Source organism: Cucumis melo, chromosome 4 (assembly GCF_025177605.1).
Source record: "Cucumis melo cultivar AY chromosome 4, USDA_Cmelo_AY_1.0, whole genome shotgun sequence".
Classification (NCBI taxonomy): Eukaryota; Viridiplantae; Streptophyta; class Magnoliopsida; order Cucurbitales; family Cucurbitaceae; genus Cucumis; species Cucumis melo.
Genome location: NC_066860.1, coordinates 10,249,109 through 10,268,138, shown reverse-complemented (window position 1 = coordinate 10,268,138; position 19,030 = coordinate 10,249,109). Strand labels below are relative to the sequence as shown.

At 33.7% G+C, this 19,030-nt stretch overlaps 1 protein-coding gene across 1 annotated transcript; it reads left to right on the top strand.

Annotated features, from left to right (window-relative positions):
- Nucleotides 1-5,887: 5,887 nt before the first annotated feature.
- Nucleotides 5,888-9,248, top strand: LOC103494950 (transcription factor ILR3). Its single transcript, XM_008456336.3, has 5 exons — nt 5,888-6,354; nt 7,008-7,070; nt 8,277-8,354; nt 8,471-8,633; nt 8,745-9,248. Exons 1-5 carry the CDS (start codon nt 6,215-6,217, stop codon nt 9,003-9,005), a joined length of 705 nt encoding a protein of 234 aa, XP_008454558.2. The 5' UTR covers nt 5,888-6,214; the 3' UTR covers nt 9,006-9,248.
- Nucleotides 9,249-19,030: the final 9,782 nt, after the last annotated feature.

The following is a 19,030-nucleotide window of genomic DNA, read 5'->3' as shown; positions in this document are numbered from 1 at the left end:
GAACCGCGAAATAGTCACTTTTAGTTATAACACCGTAAACTATATAAACTGGCTATTTCAATTATGATGACCTAGGTAACTTGATCTTAATCCTGAACTAACTATGAACTTCTGTTCATTCAGTAATATCCTTAGATCTACATCTGCATAGGTGAGGGTAGCTCATCATCGCTGACCCAATAAGCCTCCCATTTCAGGGATAAGACCGAGTGGATAGCTAGGGACATAAGGTGCAAGACGGAATTCACTCCTACCCACTTTTGGGATAGTAGATAACTTGTTTTCTTAAGGACTGAATCCAAGTCTTGAACAAGGGGCCCTATCTTCTCTTTGGCCCGAGAAGGATTCAGGTTTATAGGTTGGACCTTAAACCAATTGTTCGATAGTGGATCAGTGGGTCTTAAGGAGCAAGATGTAATTTCGGGGGTAAAACGTATTTTGACCCAGCCAAGATTACAAACAACCTGTGAAGGATCAACTTACCCATCATGGTTATATCAGGTGGACAGAAATATATCTATACTGAGGGGAGTACAACTATGAGTCTTTAGTGGAATGACTCATTAGTTAACGAATGTTGATTAAGCTTGGTCTAAAAGAGTTTAGCCAGTTAATCTCGAATCGTTGGAGCCCATGATCTATAGGTCCATTAAGTTCCCCTACTAGCTCATATAGATTCAACTTAGAACAATATGTTGGAATAACTCGAATTGTTCGAATTAGGTAAAGAGAGAGAAATCGACAAGTATATATGATATAAGTCGGTAAATATAAACTTTAAGCTTTATGTTTAAATATGATTTAAATATGAATATGGATTCATATTTAGAAGCTTGGAAAGATTTGAAACAATCAAAGTTGTAAAAGTCAACATGTTGACTTGAAAAACAAAACTTTGACCGGATTTATATTCAAATATGATTTGAATATTCGAAAAATAAATGTGGATTCATACTCGGGAGGTTGAAATTAGTCAAGACGGATAAAATAGCAAAAAGTTAAAAAGTTAACTTTTGACTAAGAAAAGTCAAAGTTTGACTTTGACTTAATTGGTTAAATGACCAAATTGTCTTTTGACTAATATATCTATTACTAAATGTTAGTGGGAAATGTGGTAGCTTATAATGCAATTATAAACCACCAATTCCATTAATAGTTAATAGATTAATTAGGTGTTGAGATTTCATGAAGTAAATTGCATGCATTTTGCATGTAATTTTCTTTATAAACTTCTATTTACAGAATGAGAAAGGGATGACGAAAATTTCGTGAAAAATCTCTAAATGATACACCTTCCTCCATCCATCTCTCTAAGTTCTCCTTCATAAAACGAATCCCACAACTCGGTTCTTAGTCTTGAGATTAGTAGGTCAACATAGTGGTTGTCCTTTGCTCATGATCTTCAGGCAAGAAGAAGTTTTGGAACAAAGAAGTTAAGAATTAAAAAGGTAAGCTCATCGTTTACCTTCTCTATTCATCGTTTAGGTCTATCGTTTAGTTGCAGCATGTTAATATCTAAATCGTTTAGATGCATATAGAGTAAAACATGATCCTAGTCTTCCACTGTGCATGCTCTCTTTGTTTTTGTTCCATCAGGTTGGTGGAGATTGAGAGTGGTGGAGATGATCCTTACTGGAAAGTTGTTCAAAGAAGCATGAGGCATTTCGTGAGGAAAGGCAACATGAAAAGAGAAAGGCGACGCGAAAAGAGATGCTTAAGCCTAAATTTTATCAGGAGAAGGAAAGCAACGCGATAAAAAGGATGGCGAGAAAGAAGTATGTGTTGGACGCCAAGAGTTAGGCCTTTTTCATGATAATGTGAGAAGTGTCTACGCCTAAGGAAGTGGAGGCAAGAAAATGTCTTGACAAGATGACTTGACCACTCGCTGGGCGGAAGTAAATGTCTGTTACTTCTCGAGAAGATAAGAGGGTCAGACGATTAAAGAATTTGGTTTCTAAGAAGATAATGTGTATGTCTCGATGGAATGTCCAATCGTCGCTGATGGATAGCCTACGTGTCAAGCTTGTGTAAGACCCATAGTTAAGACTCGTTGTTAAGACTCGTAGTTAAGACCTGTAGTTAAGACCCGTAGTTAAGATAAGAAGTAAAATTTGACTAAGTGTTCTAAAACAGGCATTTTAGGTGCTCTACGCGAGAAGAGGTGGATTACTCTAGGACAAAGGTTATACAAGAAGACTTTTGAATGGTTAGGCGATTAGAGTTTTTTTGTGAAATGGAAGTTGGCGAGAAGAAACAAGAAAACTTCTCATAAATTTCCTAAATTTACTTAATGGGTCATGTGTATGTTTTAAGTTAAGCATGAATAAGTTAAACCTTAAGTTTACACGTGTACCAGTAAGAAGTAGGAGATGACAACTTATTATGGATTTAAGGGTGACTAAACTATTTTAAGAGTAGTATAAATAGAGGATGAGATTAGAATTAAGTGTTGTTATTCTGAAAGTTTAAAGAGGAAAAAGCAAAGTGCTGAAGTTCTGCTGCTAGTTAGACTATGCGAGAAGAGGAAGAAGAAATGTATTTCAGGTTTAGCTCATAAAGTGTTTTCTTCAGAGTATTCAAATGATTTCAAGCCTTCTTTATTAAAGTGTTTACTGATTTGAAGTAATGATTTCAATACCAATGTTTTTAAAGCGATTTCAAAGTAAAGTCTATTTCATGTTTAAACTATGTTTTGTGTTTCAATGATTGTCAAAATGGTGTTTAAACCATTAGTCTACTTCCTATGAATGAATTGAATGTTATGTGCATGTAAGGAATAAAGGTAGGCATGTAGAAAATGATTACATGGTGAAATGAATCTGACCAATGTAAAAAAGGATTGCATTGTGTTTAGCGGCTTAAGCAACGAGACAAATCAAGATATTCTCAGATGTTGGTGATGAAAAGGTCATCTTAGTAGTCTAACACACAGATTGATGAGTCCTTGCGTAGAGAATGATTCGGGATTCTTATCGAAAGGAATGACTTGACTAATGTGTGATATGTTAAATGTATATTGATGTGATATGCGAAATGATATGTTTATATAAGAGATGAATTTATGTGATTTGATATGTTTGGCGAAATGATATGAACTATAAAAGGTAATTCGCGAAAAGGTTTCTTAAAACCTTACTGAGTCTTTTAGACTTATGTTTTAAAGTTTTACCTTCCAGGTTCCAAGCGTTAAGGCCAAGTAGGGGAAAGGTGAAAGGACTTGCTAGGCGAGAAGAGGCTACTAAGGTGATTAGATTAAAGTTAAATGTTGTACTTATGTAATTTATATAAATAGTTGTAGAACGCTTGTTTCAAGTTAATAAAAGTATTTGTTTGTCTTATTCCTTTTTGTTAAGTTGTTTTATCACCTAAATTTTGATTGTAGTTAGGAAAGAAAATAGTAGACGATTAAGCAAAGTTTAAGGACCTTAAGACCGAGTGTCTTTTGCGTTTAGAACATCAAGGATGCTCAAGTCACGCCGCATCTCCCATGTCATTTTAGGTCTAGTGTGGGATGGAGTGTGACACTTAGGGTTTGGGGTTTACAGATTGAATAAGAAGATGTACAACAAAAATGTTGTGAAGAAGACGAAGCAGTGTGAAGTAGAGAAAGAGTTTGAAGAAAAGGGTTACCTTTTTTATATCATGTTGATTTGAATGGTATTTTTGTAATTATGCGTGATTGGGATTGACTTCTATTGAGCTTCTCAAATCGATCATTTATCTAGATAAACGACCGTGCATAAATATCCGACGACCATTCAAGGTATTTTAAATGATGGTTTATATCTAAAGCTTTATCGTATTCGTTTAGAGTTTATTATTGATCGTTTAACTTTGAAGCCATTTTTGCCATCGTCTAAACTTCACTACACGATCATCTACATGATCGGGTATCATTACCTACATGATCTTGCATAATGTGAATGATAGTTTATATCTGTAGCTTTCTCGCCATCATTTAGAGTTTATTATCTGATCGTTTAAATTTGGGGCTTTTCGCCATTATTTAAATAATCTTCACGATCACCTATCGTTTAGAAGAAGATTACTCTCCCACGTATAATCGATTAATCGTGTGTTGACTGAGATATTTTTGGTATTTCACACTGTGAGGGGTTTTTCCATTTTCAAAATTATTATATACGGTGTAAATAATTTCACGTTTTGTAGTATTTTTTATAAAACCCCCTCAGATAAGGTATTTTGATATGTTATAGATTTCTTTAATCTCAATAAAGTGATGAAACTCGCTCTTCCAAATGTCTTCCATCCATTGAGTGACATTTGTCACATTAATATGGCTTGTATAACACAATTTTCATTTTTTTCTCTCATATGTTTAATTTACATTATTTTTGTAGTAAAAACTTTTTCTCTAATGTTTTGTGTATATTATTTTTTATAACATTACAAAATATTTTTTAAATAGTAGGTTTGTATATATAGATTTAAAAAAATAATCATTTTTAAACCATTTGTTAATTCTTAAAAAAAAAAAACTCTAGCTTTTAAACTATGCACATAATATTGAAGCCCCAACACCTCCTTTGCTTGAAAACTACCATTGTTTGCTTTGAGAAGTTTAGAGATTCTATCATTCATCTTTAAGTTTTGGTTGTCTTTCGCGGCTTTCACGGCTTCATGGATTTCGACTAGACAATTTCTTTCTCCACCATGAGAATTTCGAACAAATGGACAATAGAAAACTTCACGGCTTCATGAATTTCGATCGGTGGATTTTTTTCTCCAGCACGAGGATTTCTATAGACATTAGAGAGCTCCACATCTTTACAGATCTTTGACCAAAGAGCTTCATACACAATTCTTTTTTGAATAAGTTGAAGTGGAGAGAAGCAAAAGAGTAAAAAGAAGATCGATGGTTTCTTCTTGGTTTACACATGAAAAGAGAGAGAGAATCTTGTGTTGTGTTTTGGGATCCTAATCCATCAATTAGGGTTGATTTGAGACTTGACAGATACATTAATTACTTACCTTGGTATCTGTTTTGTTACAGCGTATTCGAGTGAGTTTTTAATTTTCGTGAAGCTTTATTAAAAGGTTGGGTTTTTAATTTAAGTGAGGTTAGTTTTAGGTTAATTTTTATAAATATAACAAACCACTAAGGTTGGGTTTTTTTGCTGTGATTTCTTCCCATCGTATTTCTTCTTTGTCTCTTCTTTTTTTACGCCATTTAGATTTGAATCTAAATTTAAACGATCGTGTACAAAAAATAGCAAAATATAAAAGATCGTCTGTAAAGAATCTTGAAAAAAATTGTTTGGATTGGAGTAGCCAAATGTAAACGATTGTGTAAAAAAAAATAAAAGAAGTAAACGATCGTGTAAAAATGTAAACAATATCGTGTAGACAAATATAAACGATCTTGTACCAAAAGAATTAAAAAAAAAATCATTTAGCCAAATTTAAACAATCGTGTACCAAAAGAATCTTGAAAAAATTAGTTTAGCTAAATCTAAACAATCGTGTAACCAAAAGAATCTTGAAAAAATTCGTTTAGCTAAATCTAAACAATCGTGTAACCAAATTTAAATGACCGTGTAACCAAATTAAACGATCGTGCAACCAAATTAAACGATACTGAAACAATAGTCAAATCTAAACGATCGTGTAACAAATATATTACACATTTGTTGACGGCGTAGTTGACGAGACATTTTTTGCATTTTCATTGTGGGCCTATGAGTTTTTTTCGTTTTTTAAATTGTTATATACAGTATAAATATTTTGCCGATTTGTTGTATTTTTGAAAAGACCTCTTAATTTTATCTATTCATATGATTAGTTTTTAATTAAATTTTAGATTTTACCATAATTATCTATTTATTTTACTATTTATCTAGTTGCCTCAAACTGTACTATGGAGCTTCTATCTCCCCCTTGAGACGGGGTTTCAACTTTGAAAGCCCATGACCAAAACTACGCGTTTGGATGACGTGTTTCTCCCACTCGATCCTAATATGGTCGATCATCGGCCAGCACTACCCTCAAATCCCTAATCTTTTTCGATTCTTGTCGTCCTCTAAATTTCACCTTCTTCCATTTTCTCCCTCCTCAACCGTTCGAACCCTAATCCTAACTCTCCTCTTCTAAATTTCTCTTCATTTTTCATTCCCATCATTTTTCCAATTGTTCTGGTCGGATTTTATTATTTTCCGACAATCTCGCGTTCCTTTTTTCAATATTTGTTTGAGAAATGGTATCCCCCGAAAATCCCAATTGGTTGTTTGATTATGGTTTGATCGAAGATATCCCTGTACCCGATGGGAATTTCCCGGTCACGAGCTCAAGCTTCACTTGGGCTATTCAGCCCTTTAACGGCGCCCATGATACCGGGTAATCTCAGATTTCTCTCAATTATTCTTTTAAGCTTTTTTTCCCTTCTTCTTATCGAATCTATATCGGGGAAGACGTAATACTTCCCGGATTTTCTTGTTCATGCCGAATTGTGGGAGGTGGGTGACCCCTTTCTATCGCTGCTCAGATTAATTTTCCAGAGGATTTCGTTTAAGCAAGATCTCAACCTGGTTTTTAAAATTTTTGGATTGAGTTAGTCATTGGTTCAGACGTCCAACTTATGAATGGAAGTTTAAGAGATTTTGGGTGGGTAATGGTGTGTACAGATACTATACTTCTGATTGTGTTTGGTGAACTATCATGTCGTTGACCAAATTAATTTAGTATCCACGGGAATGATGGGTGTCCTTAACCAGAGCCTTTTTTTTTTTTGGGGGGGGGGGGGGCGAAAACTATGTGTTATTGTATTTTAGAAAAGATTGTAAGGATGATGAGCAAAGGACGTCATACCATTGTGCATCTTGGTTTCGTTGTTTATGTGAATTTGTAAGTTGACCGTTTGGAAAGAATTCTGATGTTATTTTTAATCCTTTTGATATGCGAAATAATGCGTTTACTAGTTTGCTTTCATGGACATATTGATATAAAATTTGTATGTACTTATTTCTTTTTCCTTTGACATGTTATTGCAGTGTGGAAATTGATGGATCGTTGGCAGATGTGGATGGCCGTCTAGAATCAGGCTCAAAGAAGCGGTATGAACCTTTATTGTTAGTTTTTAACCTATTCTGTTTGGACAAAATTATCCTTTTCTTCCTTCAAAGTTCAACCCAACATGTTGAACTCAAACAAAGATCAGCCTTTTGCTTCTAAATAATATGCCAGATTTGAATGTCTTTCCATATGAACGGATATTAGCCATGGGGCTGTGTTACTGTCACAAGTAGGACAGCATGGTGTGAATAAATCACAAGACTTCAGGATTTCTTAATGGACTTTCAGGAAGCATTTAATTAGCCATCACTTGTAATTTTGAGTTTCTTTAATTAAAATTGCCTGAAAATTTCATTAGTTTTATGTTTTCATGGGCTCAAAATTACGTACAGGCCAGTTACTATGACAATTAGTGGTTGGGGGTAATATAGGTTGGTATATTGTTTTGATTTACGTGACTAATGGAATTTGAGTATCTTTTTGCTGAGATGCAAGGCATTTACCCCGTGCACAGCAAATAGATGTTTCCTTATTTGCTTTGAGTTAACTGTAGAGTGGAGAGCATTTGGTTTCGTGGCTTACATGGGAGTTAGTGACAGCCACGATCCTTCATAGTTTGTCCAATTGAGTTTCAATCCATTTATTGTTTTTTGCATTTTATGATAATTTTTATAATGTATTTGTTAGGATTCTAACCCAAAATAATATAATCTGTCCTAACAAAAGGGCTAAAACAGAGGCAGGACTCTGTTATTTATATTACTTCAGCCAAAGATAGGTTCACAAGATGTTTAACAAGAGAAATATAAAGGAAAATAACAATAACATACCCAGCACCTTTACAAGGAGGCTGGGGAATCCTCTCCTAAAGCTTTCTGCAGATTTTACACAAAAAGAAACCCTACCTACACATTCCCCATAAAGATCTATTTATAGCACTCTCTCTCTCCTACCCGTGGGCCCCATCAGTCACGATCTTTTCCACAGTCATTACCTCATCGTTGAATTGCTGGTTAATTACCTTTCTGCCCTTTCTTTTCTATGTATGGATGATCGGCAGCCTTACAGTATGCTGTGAATCCATTTGTGTTTGGTTTCATGTATGTTATCTGTGTGAAATTGGGTTATACATGCTAAAGATATTGAGGTGGTTAAAGGAAACCTAGATAGAGAATAATAACAGATTAGAAATTAGGAAGGAAAATTTCATGTGGCAGTGAATAAAGTACACTTGTTTTCTATTGCAGGGTTAGATCTGATTCTTGTAGTGCATCAAGCTCCAAAGCATGTAGGGAGAAATTGCGGAGGGATAAGCTCAATGACAAGTACTTCCTCTGACCCAAACCAATGTGCAACCAACACATTTCCCCCTTCATTTCTGTTTATAACAATTATATGTTGCCCCAGCAAAGCATAAATTTTATGATGAATCTCAAAACAGGTTTCTGGAACTGGGCTCCATTTTGGATCCTGGAAGACCACCCAAAACTGACAAGGCTGCAATTTTAGTTGATGCAGTTCGAATGGTGAATCAGCTGCGTAGTGAAACACAGAAACTAAAGGAGTCAAATTCTAGTCTCCAGGAGAAGATCAAAGAGTTGAAGGCAAGTCTCCATGGATTTCTTTGCCAATTTTGTTTGCATTTGATGCATTTGCATGGAGAAACATAAACCGGCAAATCAAAATGTAGTTTCATTTCTTCCAATCTTGTGTAGGCTGAGAAGAACGAGCTTCGTGATGAGAAGCAGAGGCTCAAGGCAGATAAGGAGAGGCTAGAGCAGCAAGTAAAGTCCATGCCTGCTCAACAACCTGGCTTCTTACCACCAATACCCACATTTCCTGCTCAGGGTCAAGCTCCTGGCAATAAGTTATTTCCTTTCGTTGGTTACCACCCAAGTGTTGCTATGTGGCAATTCATGCCACCTGCTGCGGTGGACACGTCACAGGATCACGTACTCCGGCCACCTGTTGCCTAACTTGGTGGCAACCAAGGTTGCCAAAAGGAAACCATTTGCAGCCCCCGATTGCTTGGCCCCTGGACCTTCATTTTTACTCTGCCATTGTCAACTAATATATATTAGTATTTTTAGTTAGTAGGCTCGCCTGTCAATTGATTTTGAGGGCTGCCTATGTTATTTGTCATTGGATACTTGAAAGAACTCTACCTGTTTTTCTTAAGTTTTGTAATTGTAAATGTGAATAAGTGAGTGATTTGGTAATTGGTTCTCTGTCTTTTCAGAAGTCTTGTGGTGAAGTTGAGAATGGCACTAATTTTTGGGAAAATTTCTAATTTTAAAATAAAAACTGTCAACCAAATGCATCAAATGCATCTTTAATGTGAATGATATTTGCAATCCTGCCTTTCTAAGCAATCATTAGTGTAACTTCCTAATAGGTGCAATGAATTAAATAACATTTTGATATATATTTACGATGATCAGTTTTTTTAAGAAATTTGGGAGTTTTGGGAAAGCTTGAACTTAGATTTTCAACTATTGCCAATTTGTTTAGACTAAACCGAAGGGAAAAGAAATCCAAATGCATTTTTATTCTTTTCCAAATTAAGTTGCCAAATGATAAAGGATTAATTTATTGTTGTTTTGATCCGCAAACATGAATGTTAAACCAATCATAAGGATCTGTTCAAAATTCGACTATTGTTTAATAATGATGGTTTTCCTTTTTCAAAAACACAGAACAAAAAAAAAAAAAAAAAAGGGAAAACAAATAACCAAACAAACTGCTTTCTCACCCATGGCATAGAGAGTTTACAAATAAAGAGTTTACAAAGAATGCCGAAACTGTGATTTGTTTTTCTCTCTAGGAATATGACAAAAAAAGAAAAAAATGTTAACTGTATTTCCGACCTCTTTTATTTTCTCATATAAATTCACTATATTTTGTTGTTTTGTAAATTCATATCTTAATTTTAATAGAAAAAAAAAGCTTAATTTATTTTTAAAATGAAAAAAAGTCTTCAAAACTTAACTTAAATTTTAGAAAGATAATGCACATACAAAAAGAAAAGTAAAAGAAAATAGTGTTACTAAATTTAAGTTTCAAAAACCGAAAACTAAAAAATAAATAGTTAACCAATACAATTGTCTTACATATAAAACATCAGCAAAGCCACCTTTTAGCACCTAAAAAGTACAAAGGTTATTTGTATTCTCAATCCACCCATGTTAAGGTGAAAAAAAAAAAAACCAATAGGACTACTTTATTTAACTCTTTCTTTTATTAATATTTTGTCTATGATTATTCTGCTTGTGCATTGAAATTATCTGTGGAAGGCTTCTTTATGTTGAGTGAGAAATTGTATTTTAACAAAATATATATATATATATATATATATATATATTATAAGTTTGAGATAGACCTAATAAAATAGGTTATAAAGTTTCAAAGTGAGGTAATTTAGCCAAAATGTTATTGTAAAAGGCTACAACTTTAGCAAAATTTCAAAAGTAGAAGGCCAACACCAAGTTGTCAATCTTGGTTGGTTGCACCAGAGAGAACCAACACTCAGATTTTCCTACCTGCTCATCAAGTAGCCAAACTGTACTCATGATAAGGTGGATTTTTGGCTCCACTAAGTAGCATGCATTGGTCAAACACCTTGAAGGAATAAGAAATAGACATTTGTAAAAATAAAATAAAATAAAATAAAATAAAAAAGTATACGTGTTCAATTAATATGAAGTCAATATACATATTCTTAAAAGCAAAAGTATAGATCATGCGCGCATAAGAGAGCTTTGAAGCTAACAATTAACGAAGAATACTTTGAAGGAAGCACTTAGAGACAAAGCTCTAAGTTAGTGAAACTAACAAAACAATGTCAGAAGTACTTGATCAGAAAGGCAAGGGGAGTTTTGTGCATGAGTCCTAAAGTAGGAAGTTGCTATAGTCATTTGAAAGGAAAAGTCACTTATTCATGTGACAATCTCATGAACAAAACCTCTCTGATCTGAGTGACTAAAACATATGCAAGGAAAAGTGAAGAAGGCTATCTTGGGTTAAACCGACTCCAACTGACCAACGTTCATTTCTATTGGGTATTTTATTGATCATTTGTATAAAACTAATTCTGACCAACCGACTCTCTTCCCTATTAGGTATTTTGTTGGTCGTTTGTGTTGGAACCATAAGGAGCTCGAATCCTCATTGAACCCCAGGTACACTTTTACTATTTCAATAATTAATCAATATAAAAAATATCATTAAAATCATTATCATCAAAACCTTGCAAATGTCCAAAAGAATCTAAAATTTTGACAAAACCAATAGTTCAAAGGTTAAAGGTGCCTTCCACCCTAGAGGTTGGAAGTTTGATCCCCATGTATTAAAGAAAAAAAAGCCAATGACAAAAAAATCATGTCTTCCATTTTTTAGTGGATTTCTAGTGTATTCTATTCCATTCTCTCTCTCTCTCTGTTTTTATATATATATATATATATACAGACCAATTTTCCCGCACCTTGTTTGATCTCACAACACAAATTGTCTATCCTATATCATTTGGGTTCTAAGGAATATGATAAAGATTCTAGGCTAGTAACCATGGATTGAACCAATTCCCTTTAAGTCCTTTATTCAACCCATGACTCTTATTAAATCCTAGATAGACGATAACCATGAAATTGAACTCAATCAATGTAAGCCCTAAACGTAATCCTAACCATGATGGTTCTGGTGGTCCCAATTCGTGTAAGAGCAATGATGGAAGGTGGTCCTTTAATTAAAAAGTCAAAAAGTTTTCAACCAAAAATTGACATCAGAATAGAAAAGAGATATCATAGATAAAATGAGACAACTCTGAAATAGACCAGCATATAACATAAATGCTCATGTTCACTGTCACACAGGGAATCACATTCAAATATTCATAATTTCATATCCAATTAGTTATAATGGCAATTCTATTATTTACATTATAAAACTGCTAGTTGGAGTGGAGATTATACAACTGTGTTATTTATAAAAAAAGACTTTGGTTTCTGAATGAATAATAGTTTATTTCATTAATATTTACCAAAGATACAAGCGTAATTATACACAAAGTAATTGACACTTAAGGAAAGACTATGCAAAATAAATATAAGAATAATATCCTCAAAATACAAGAATAATATCCCCAAAAGAGATATTTTAATTACAGCAATACCCCCCCTTAAACTCAAGATGGTAGAGCAGAGACCACCTTGAGTTTGTGAAGTAACTGAGTGAAGCGAGGAGAATGGAGAGCTTTAGTGAAGATATCTGCTGGTTAGTCAGTGGTGGAGATGGATTGGAGATGAAGAGTGTTGCTTTGAAGGTGATGACAAACAAAATGACAATCATTCTCAATGTGCTTTGTTCGTTCATGAAATACTTCGTCGTGAGCAATCTGAATAACACTACGGTTATCACAATGTAAAATAGTAGGTAGTCTTTATGGGGCCCACATATTAGTAAGAAGCCAACGAAGCCACAGTAATTCTGAAGTGGCATCAGTCAGAGCACAATATTCAGACTATGTGCTGGAACGAGAAACAATAGATTGTTTCTTGCGGTGCCAGGAGATAAGAGCATCATCTAAATCGAAGCAATAACTAGTGGTGGATCTTCCATCAGTGGGATCACCTGCCCAATCAGCATCAGAGAACCAGAGAGGATTGTGAGGAGAATTGTAGACCATGACTCAGAGTGCCTTTAATGTAGTGAAGAATACGAAGGACAGCAGTGAAGTGAATAGTATGAGGAGCAGGCATGAATTGACTAACAATGTGGACTGCATATGCAATATAATATTTGGACGGGTCACAGTTAAGTAAATAAAGCTACCAACAAGTTGCCGATACAAAGTGGGATCATCAAGAGAAACACCATCAAAAGGAGTGAGTCGCACATTTGGATCCATAGGTGTTGAAGATGTGGCAGGGTCAGTAATACCAGATCAACTGAGGAGGTCAGAGGCATAGTTTGCTTGAGAAAAGTAGTAGCCATTAGATAAGTATTATGAGATCTCAAGACCAAGAAAATAGCTTAAGGTTCTAAATCCTTCATCTAAAAGTGCTTACCAAGGTAACATTGCAAATCAGATATGGCTTGAAGGTCATCACTTGTAATAATCATGTCATTAACATATAAAAGAAGGAGAAAAATACCACGATGTTTAGCAAGTAATAGGGCCAAATCGTGAGACTTGAAGATGAACCAAAGTTGGGTAACAGTGAAACTGAATGTTGCAAACCAAGCTCGATAAGCCTATATGAGACAGTAAAGAGCACGGTGAAGAAGACACACTTTGAGGTGGCGAAGTAGTACCATGTGGTGGTTTCATATAGATTTCTTCAAATAGGATTCATTGAGGAATACATTTTTAACATCCATTTGAAGGAGGGGTCATTGTTTTGGAGCTACGATGGCTAATAGACTGCGAACAGAGGTCATTCGAGCTACTGGAGTAAAAGTTTCTTCATAATCAATGCCATATTCCTCAGAATAGCCTTTGGCCATAAGTCATGCTTTGCATCGTTCAATAGAGCCATCAAAGTGAATTTTGATTTTAAAAATTCACTTACAGCCGATAGGTTTCTTTACAAGAGGTAAGTCAACATTGTCCCAAGTTTGAGTCTTTTCTAAGGCTCGGAGTTCTTCATTTATTGCTTGCTGCCACAAGAGGTTAGTATTGGCTTCCTTATCGAGGAAGGTTCAACCATGGACATAATAGTGGAAAAACAATAGTAATCTTTGAGATGAGGAGGAGTTTCTCTTACCTGGGTGGAGAGTCAGATAGAAGCAAATTCAGGTTCCTCATAGAGGGCAGATGGAAGATTCGGGAGTGCAGAGATTAGATTTCTCTTACAAGGTGTAGTGTCAGGTGGTGAGTCAAAAGTGGGGAACAAATCAGTAGAAGGATCGATGAAGAATGGGTGAGGACTAGATAGAGATGCATGGAATGAAGAAATACTAGAAAACATGCAATGATCCCAAAACATGACATGCGAGATATATGTAACCATTAAGAGATTGGATCCCAACAACGAAATCCTTTATGCTCAGTATCATAACCCAAGAAACAACGTAGACAAGCATGAGGTTCAAGTTTGATGTGTTCATGACGATGTAATAACACAAAGTACATAGTACGATAGTACGATAGTTAGCAATAACACAACGTAATAACACAACGTAGACAACCTCGTTTGTGACAATACCTACACTCAATAGTACGATAGTTAGCAAACTTATGACCATGAAGTTCACAATTTTTATAGAAAGTAGACTCATTAGCAGGTCATGGATGAATGGTTCCAAGAGCAACATCAGAGGGAAAAGAGGAGACAATGCCAAGTTGTTTTTCTTCAAATAAAATTTTCTGAACGGCAACGTTGAGAGATGGCAGAGGATTGCTATGTAACAAAGCAACATGAACTGATTCATACTTTGGCCAAGACCCATAGGACTTTGATGAGAAGAATATGGTTAGGACTGATTTTTGTCTGGTTTAACTGAGTCCAAACAGGCTGAAAAGTAGTAAGATATTCATTAACAGATTGTCTGACCTCCTGGTTTAGACTAATAAATCGAGAATGTAATTGATAATAGTAAGCAAGTCTAATAGACTGAAACCGTGTGGACAGAAAATCCTAAAGTTCAAACGCATCAAATTGAGTATGAATAGCTGGAATAGAAGTGTTACCTAACCAAGTGATACTTTGATGATTTTTGCTATCCCAATCCTCAATTTTTTCAATGTACTTGTCGTCTTTTGTAGTGGTCTCTTGAACAGTGACATTTGAGGGGTTTGCATCATCATTCTCATTGATGTCCTTAATGTTTTTCACGAGAGGAGTAGATTTGACAAGTTTGGTGATATCTCCAATAACTATACGCCATAACTTTCGACCAATAAAAAAACTCCTCATTTGGTGGACCCAAGTAATGTAATGCCATTAAGAATGATGCTAATAGGATGAGCTGCATCATTTTTCTCCATCTAAAAAGGTTAGTGAGAAACTCAACCAACAAATAACTTCCCGATCAAAAGAATGGCAAAAATAGAGACCACGGGGCAATGCCAAACAAATTTTCAACACCAAAAATAGAGAAATCAAATACAAGAATAATATTACAGCAGATTTGAGAGGAACTTGGCTTCTTAGAGGGGTCATCAATAGAACCGGGCTTGAAGGAAACAGAACCAAAGTGGGTAGAATGGAATTGAAAGGACTAGTCTTTATAGGATCTGAACGAAACGTCGGATCTAAACTGAATGGAACAGAATGTCGTGGATTTGAACGGTCGAATGAAGAGGAGCATCGTGGATCTGAACAGCATGAATGGATCTGAACAACATGAACCGAGAGAAGCGATCGAGGTAAAAATAGACATCGGCGAAGAATAAAAGAGTGAAAGCGCAAAGATCAAAGGTGTGGACGAGAGAAGAACAGAGACAAATCTGGACGGCCAAGATCGAATGGAGAAACACAAGTGATGTTGGCGAGCTTCGCGACGAAAGGAGCAACGACGACGACTGTTGGTATAGTGCAAGACCTAGGTTAAACTTAGCTCTGATACAATGTGCTTTCTAATTGAATAATAGTTTATTTCACTGATATTTATCAAAGATACAAGCCTAATTATACACACAGCAATTGACACTTAAGAAAAGAATATGCAAAATAAATACAAGAATAATATCCCAAAATATAAGAATAATATCCCCAAAAGATATTCTAATTACGGCTGCAAGGGACCATTAATATTAAATTAAAAGCCATTAAACCACTTTTGTATCCCGTTACTCACATTTCTGAACTCTTCTCTACATTTCCCTATCTATACACATTAGTTGAAGGAACATTTTCATAAATATAACAAACTATAAAATATTTACGGTCCATGTAACAAAGCTATAAAGTTAGACATTTTTTAAATATTTCATGTTTGCCCTTCCGTATTTCTTCTCTTCCTCCTCATGCGATTTTTTCTATATGTCTTTCTTCCCTTACCTTTTTTTTTTCGCTGCGATTTCTTTCCATCGCCTTTATTCTTTTCCTTTTTTTTACATCGTTTAAATTTGGTTGGGTAACTAAATCTGATTTCTTTCTATCATCTTTCTTCTTTTTCTATTTTTTCGCTGTGATTTCTTTTCATCATCTTTCTTATTTTTCTATTTTTTTTTGTGCGATTTCTTTCCATCGTATTTCTTCTTTTCTTTTTTTTACGTCATTTAGATTAGGGTAACCAAATCTAAAAGATCGTGTACGTGTATAAAGAATCTTGAAAAAAAATCGTTTAGATTGAAGTAGCAAAATCTAAACGATCATGTACCAAAAAAATAAAAAAAATCGTTTAGGCAAATATAAACGATCGTATCCAAAGAATCTTGAAAAAATAAACAATCGTGTACCAAAACATTTTTTTAAAAATTCATTTAGCCAAATCGAAACGATTGTGTACCAAATTTTGAAACAAAAATTGTTTAGATTTGGGGTAGTCAAATCTAAACGACCAAAGCTAAACAATCGTGTAGCCAAATTATACAATCGTGTAACCAAATTAAACAATTGTGTAACCAAATTGAATGATAAAATTAAAAAATTAAATCGTTTAGATTTGACTATTCAAATCTAAACGACCAAATCTAAACAATCATGTACCAAAACAATAGTCAAATCTAAACGATCGTGTACCAAATATATTACACGTGTTGTTAACAACAGTTGACGGGGCATTTTTTGTATTTTCCATTCTAGGCCTGTGGGCTTTTTCCTTTTTAAAAATTATTCTATACAGTGTAGATATTTTGCCACTTCGTTATATTTTTTAAAAGACTCCTTAATCAAACTTCTAAGAGAAATAAAAGAATATATATATATATATATATATATATATATATATATATATATATATTAATTCTCCTCTTTTGAATAATCATTTAAGTCCAAAAAAAATCAAATATTCCCTCGAATACAACTTTTTTCCTATTAATTATATATATATATATATATATATATATATATATATATATATATATATATATATCATTATTGCTCGAAGATTTCTGAATAATTGACTTAAGCATCAGAGTCACCATATCAGTATACAGTCTTCGTTTTGATTTTGTATGTCAATCTTGTTCACATAATTATAATTCACCGCGGTTGCTACGTGAAGTCAAGTATTTTTTCTTTGACTAAAATTTGACATCTAACATTATATATTGGGAAAACTATTGTAAATGTAACAAAACACCGAGGGTAATTATAATAGGTAGACATATTTAGAATAAATATTAAGTATGTAGCAATATTTAAAAAAATTGCAAATATAGCAAAATCTATCAGCGATAGACTTCTATCGTTGATAGACTCTTATGGTTTATCAGTGATAGACCAACATTTGCTACATGATCTATCAGTGATATACTCCTTTCATTGATAGATTTTGACAAATTTTGTTATATTTGCAATTTTTTTCTATATACTCAATTATTTTGAATATAATTGCTACATTTGTAACTATCCTAAACACCAAACTATTTACGGCCTATGTAACAAAGTCTATAAAATTAGTCATTTTTTAAATATTTCAGACTTGCCCTTCCATATTTCTTTCTTCTGCGATTCGTCTTCCTCCTCTATTTCGTCTTCCCCGTCCTTCCCTGCGATTTCGTCTTTCTTCTTTCCTCTTTTTCTTTTCTTCCATTTCTTTCTATCATTTTTCTTATTTTTCGATTCTTTATTTACGTCGTTTAATCTTTCAATCGTTTTTCTTCTTTTCCTCTTCTTTTTTTTTTTTCGCTTCGATTTTTTCCATCGTCTTTCTACTTTTCCTTTTTTTTTTACCCGTTTGCATTTGGGTAACCAAATCTAAACAACTTTGTATAAGACTATGTAAAAAAAAAGCAAAATCTAATGTGTATAAGACTGTGTAAAAAAAATAGCAAAATCTAGAAGATTGTATATAAAGAATCTTGAAAAAAACATTTAGATTGGAGTAGCCAAATGTAAACGATTGTGTAAAAAAGTAAACGATTCTATAAAAAAAATAAAAAATTGTGTATAAAGAATCTTGAAAAAAAATCATTTAGATTGGAGTAGCCAAATGTAAACAATCGTTTAAAAAAAAAGTAAATGATCGTGTAAAAAAAATAAAAGATCGTGTATAAAAAATCTTGAAAAAAAATTCATTTGGATTGGAGTAGCCAAATGTAAACGATCGTGTAAAGAAAAGTAAACAATCATGTAAAAAAAGTAAACGATCGTGTAAAAAAATTTAAACGATCGCGTACCAAAATAATTAAAAAAATCGTGTATCAAATTAAAAAAAAAAATCATTTAGATTTCCCAAATCTAAACGATCGTGTAACAAAATTAAACGCTAGAATTGAAAAACTCATATATAAACAATCACGTATAAATTGTAGTCATATCTAAACGATCGCGTATAAATTGTAGTCATATCTAAATGATCGCGTATAAATTGTACCCATATCTAAACGATCGCATCGTAGCCATATGTAAACGATTGCATATAAACTGTAGTAATATCTAAATGATCACGTATAAATTATAGTCATATCTAAACGATCGCATTATAATCCTTGTCTAAACGATCGTGTATAAATTGTACCCATGTCTAAACGATTAATAATTAAATCTAAACGATCACAAATATATTAGGCACGCGTTCTTGACGGGGTATTTTTGGTATTTTACACAGTGGGTCTCTGGACTTTTCCATTTTTGGAATTATTCTATAGAATGTAAATATTTTGCCGTTTTTTATATTTTTGAAAAGATCCCTATATATTGTCGTGATTTGTTTTACGATCTTTGTCTTTCTTCTAATTTTTCCAAATCAACCATTTTATTTTCTTCTAGACCCGTTGATATAAGGGTTATTAGTTAGTTATTCATATTTTTCTAATAAATTGTCAAAAGCTTACCGTTTACTTAGTTTCGAGTTAGTTAGTTCAACCTTTTAGAAAGGTTTTAACATATCTCAT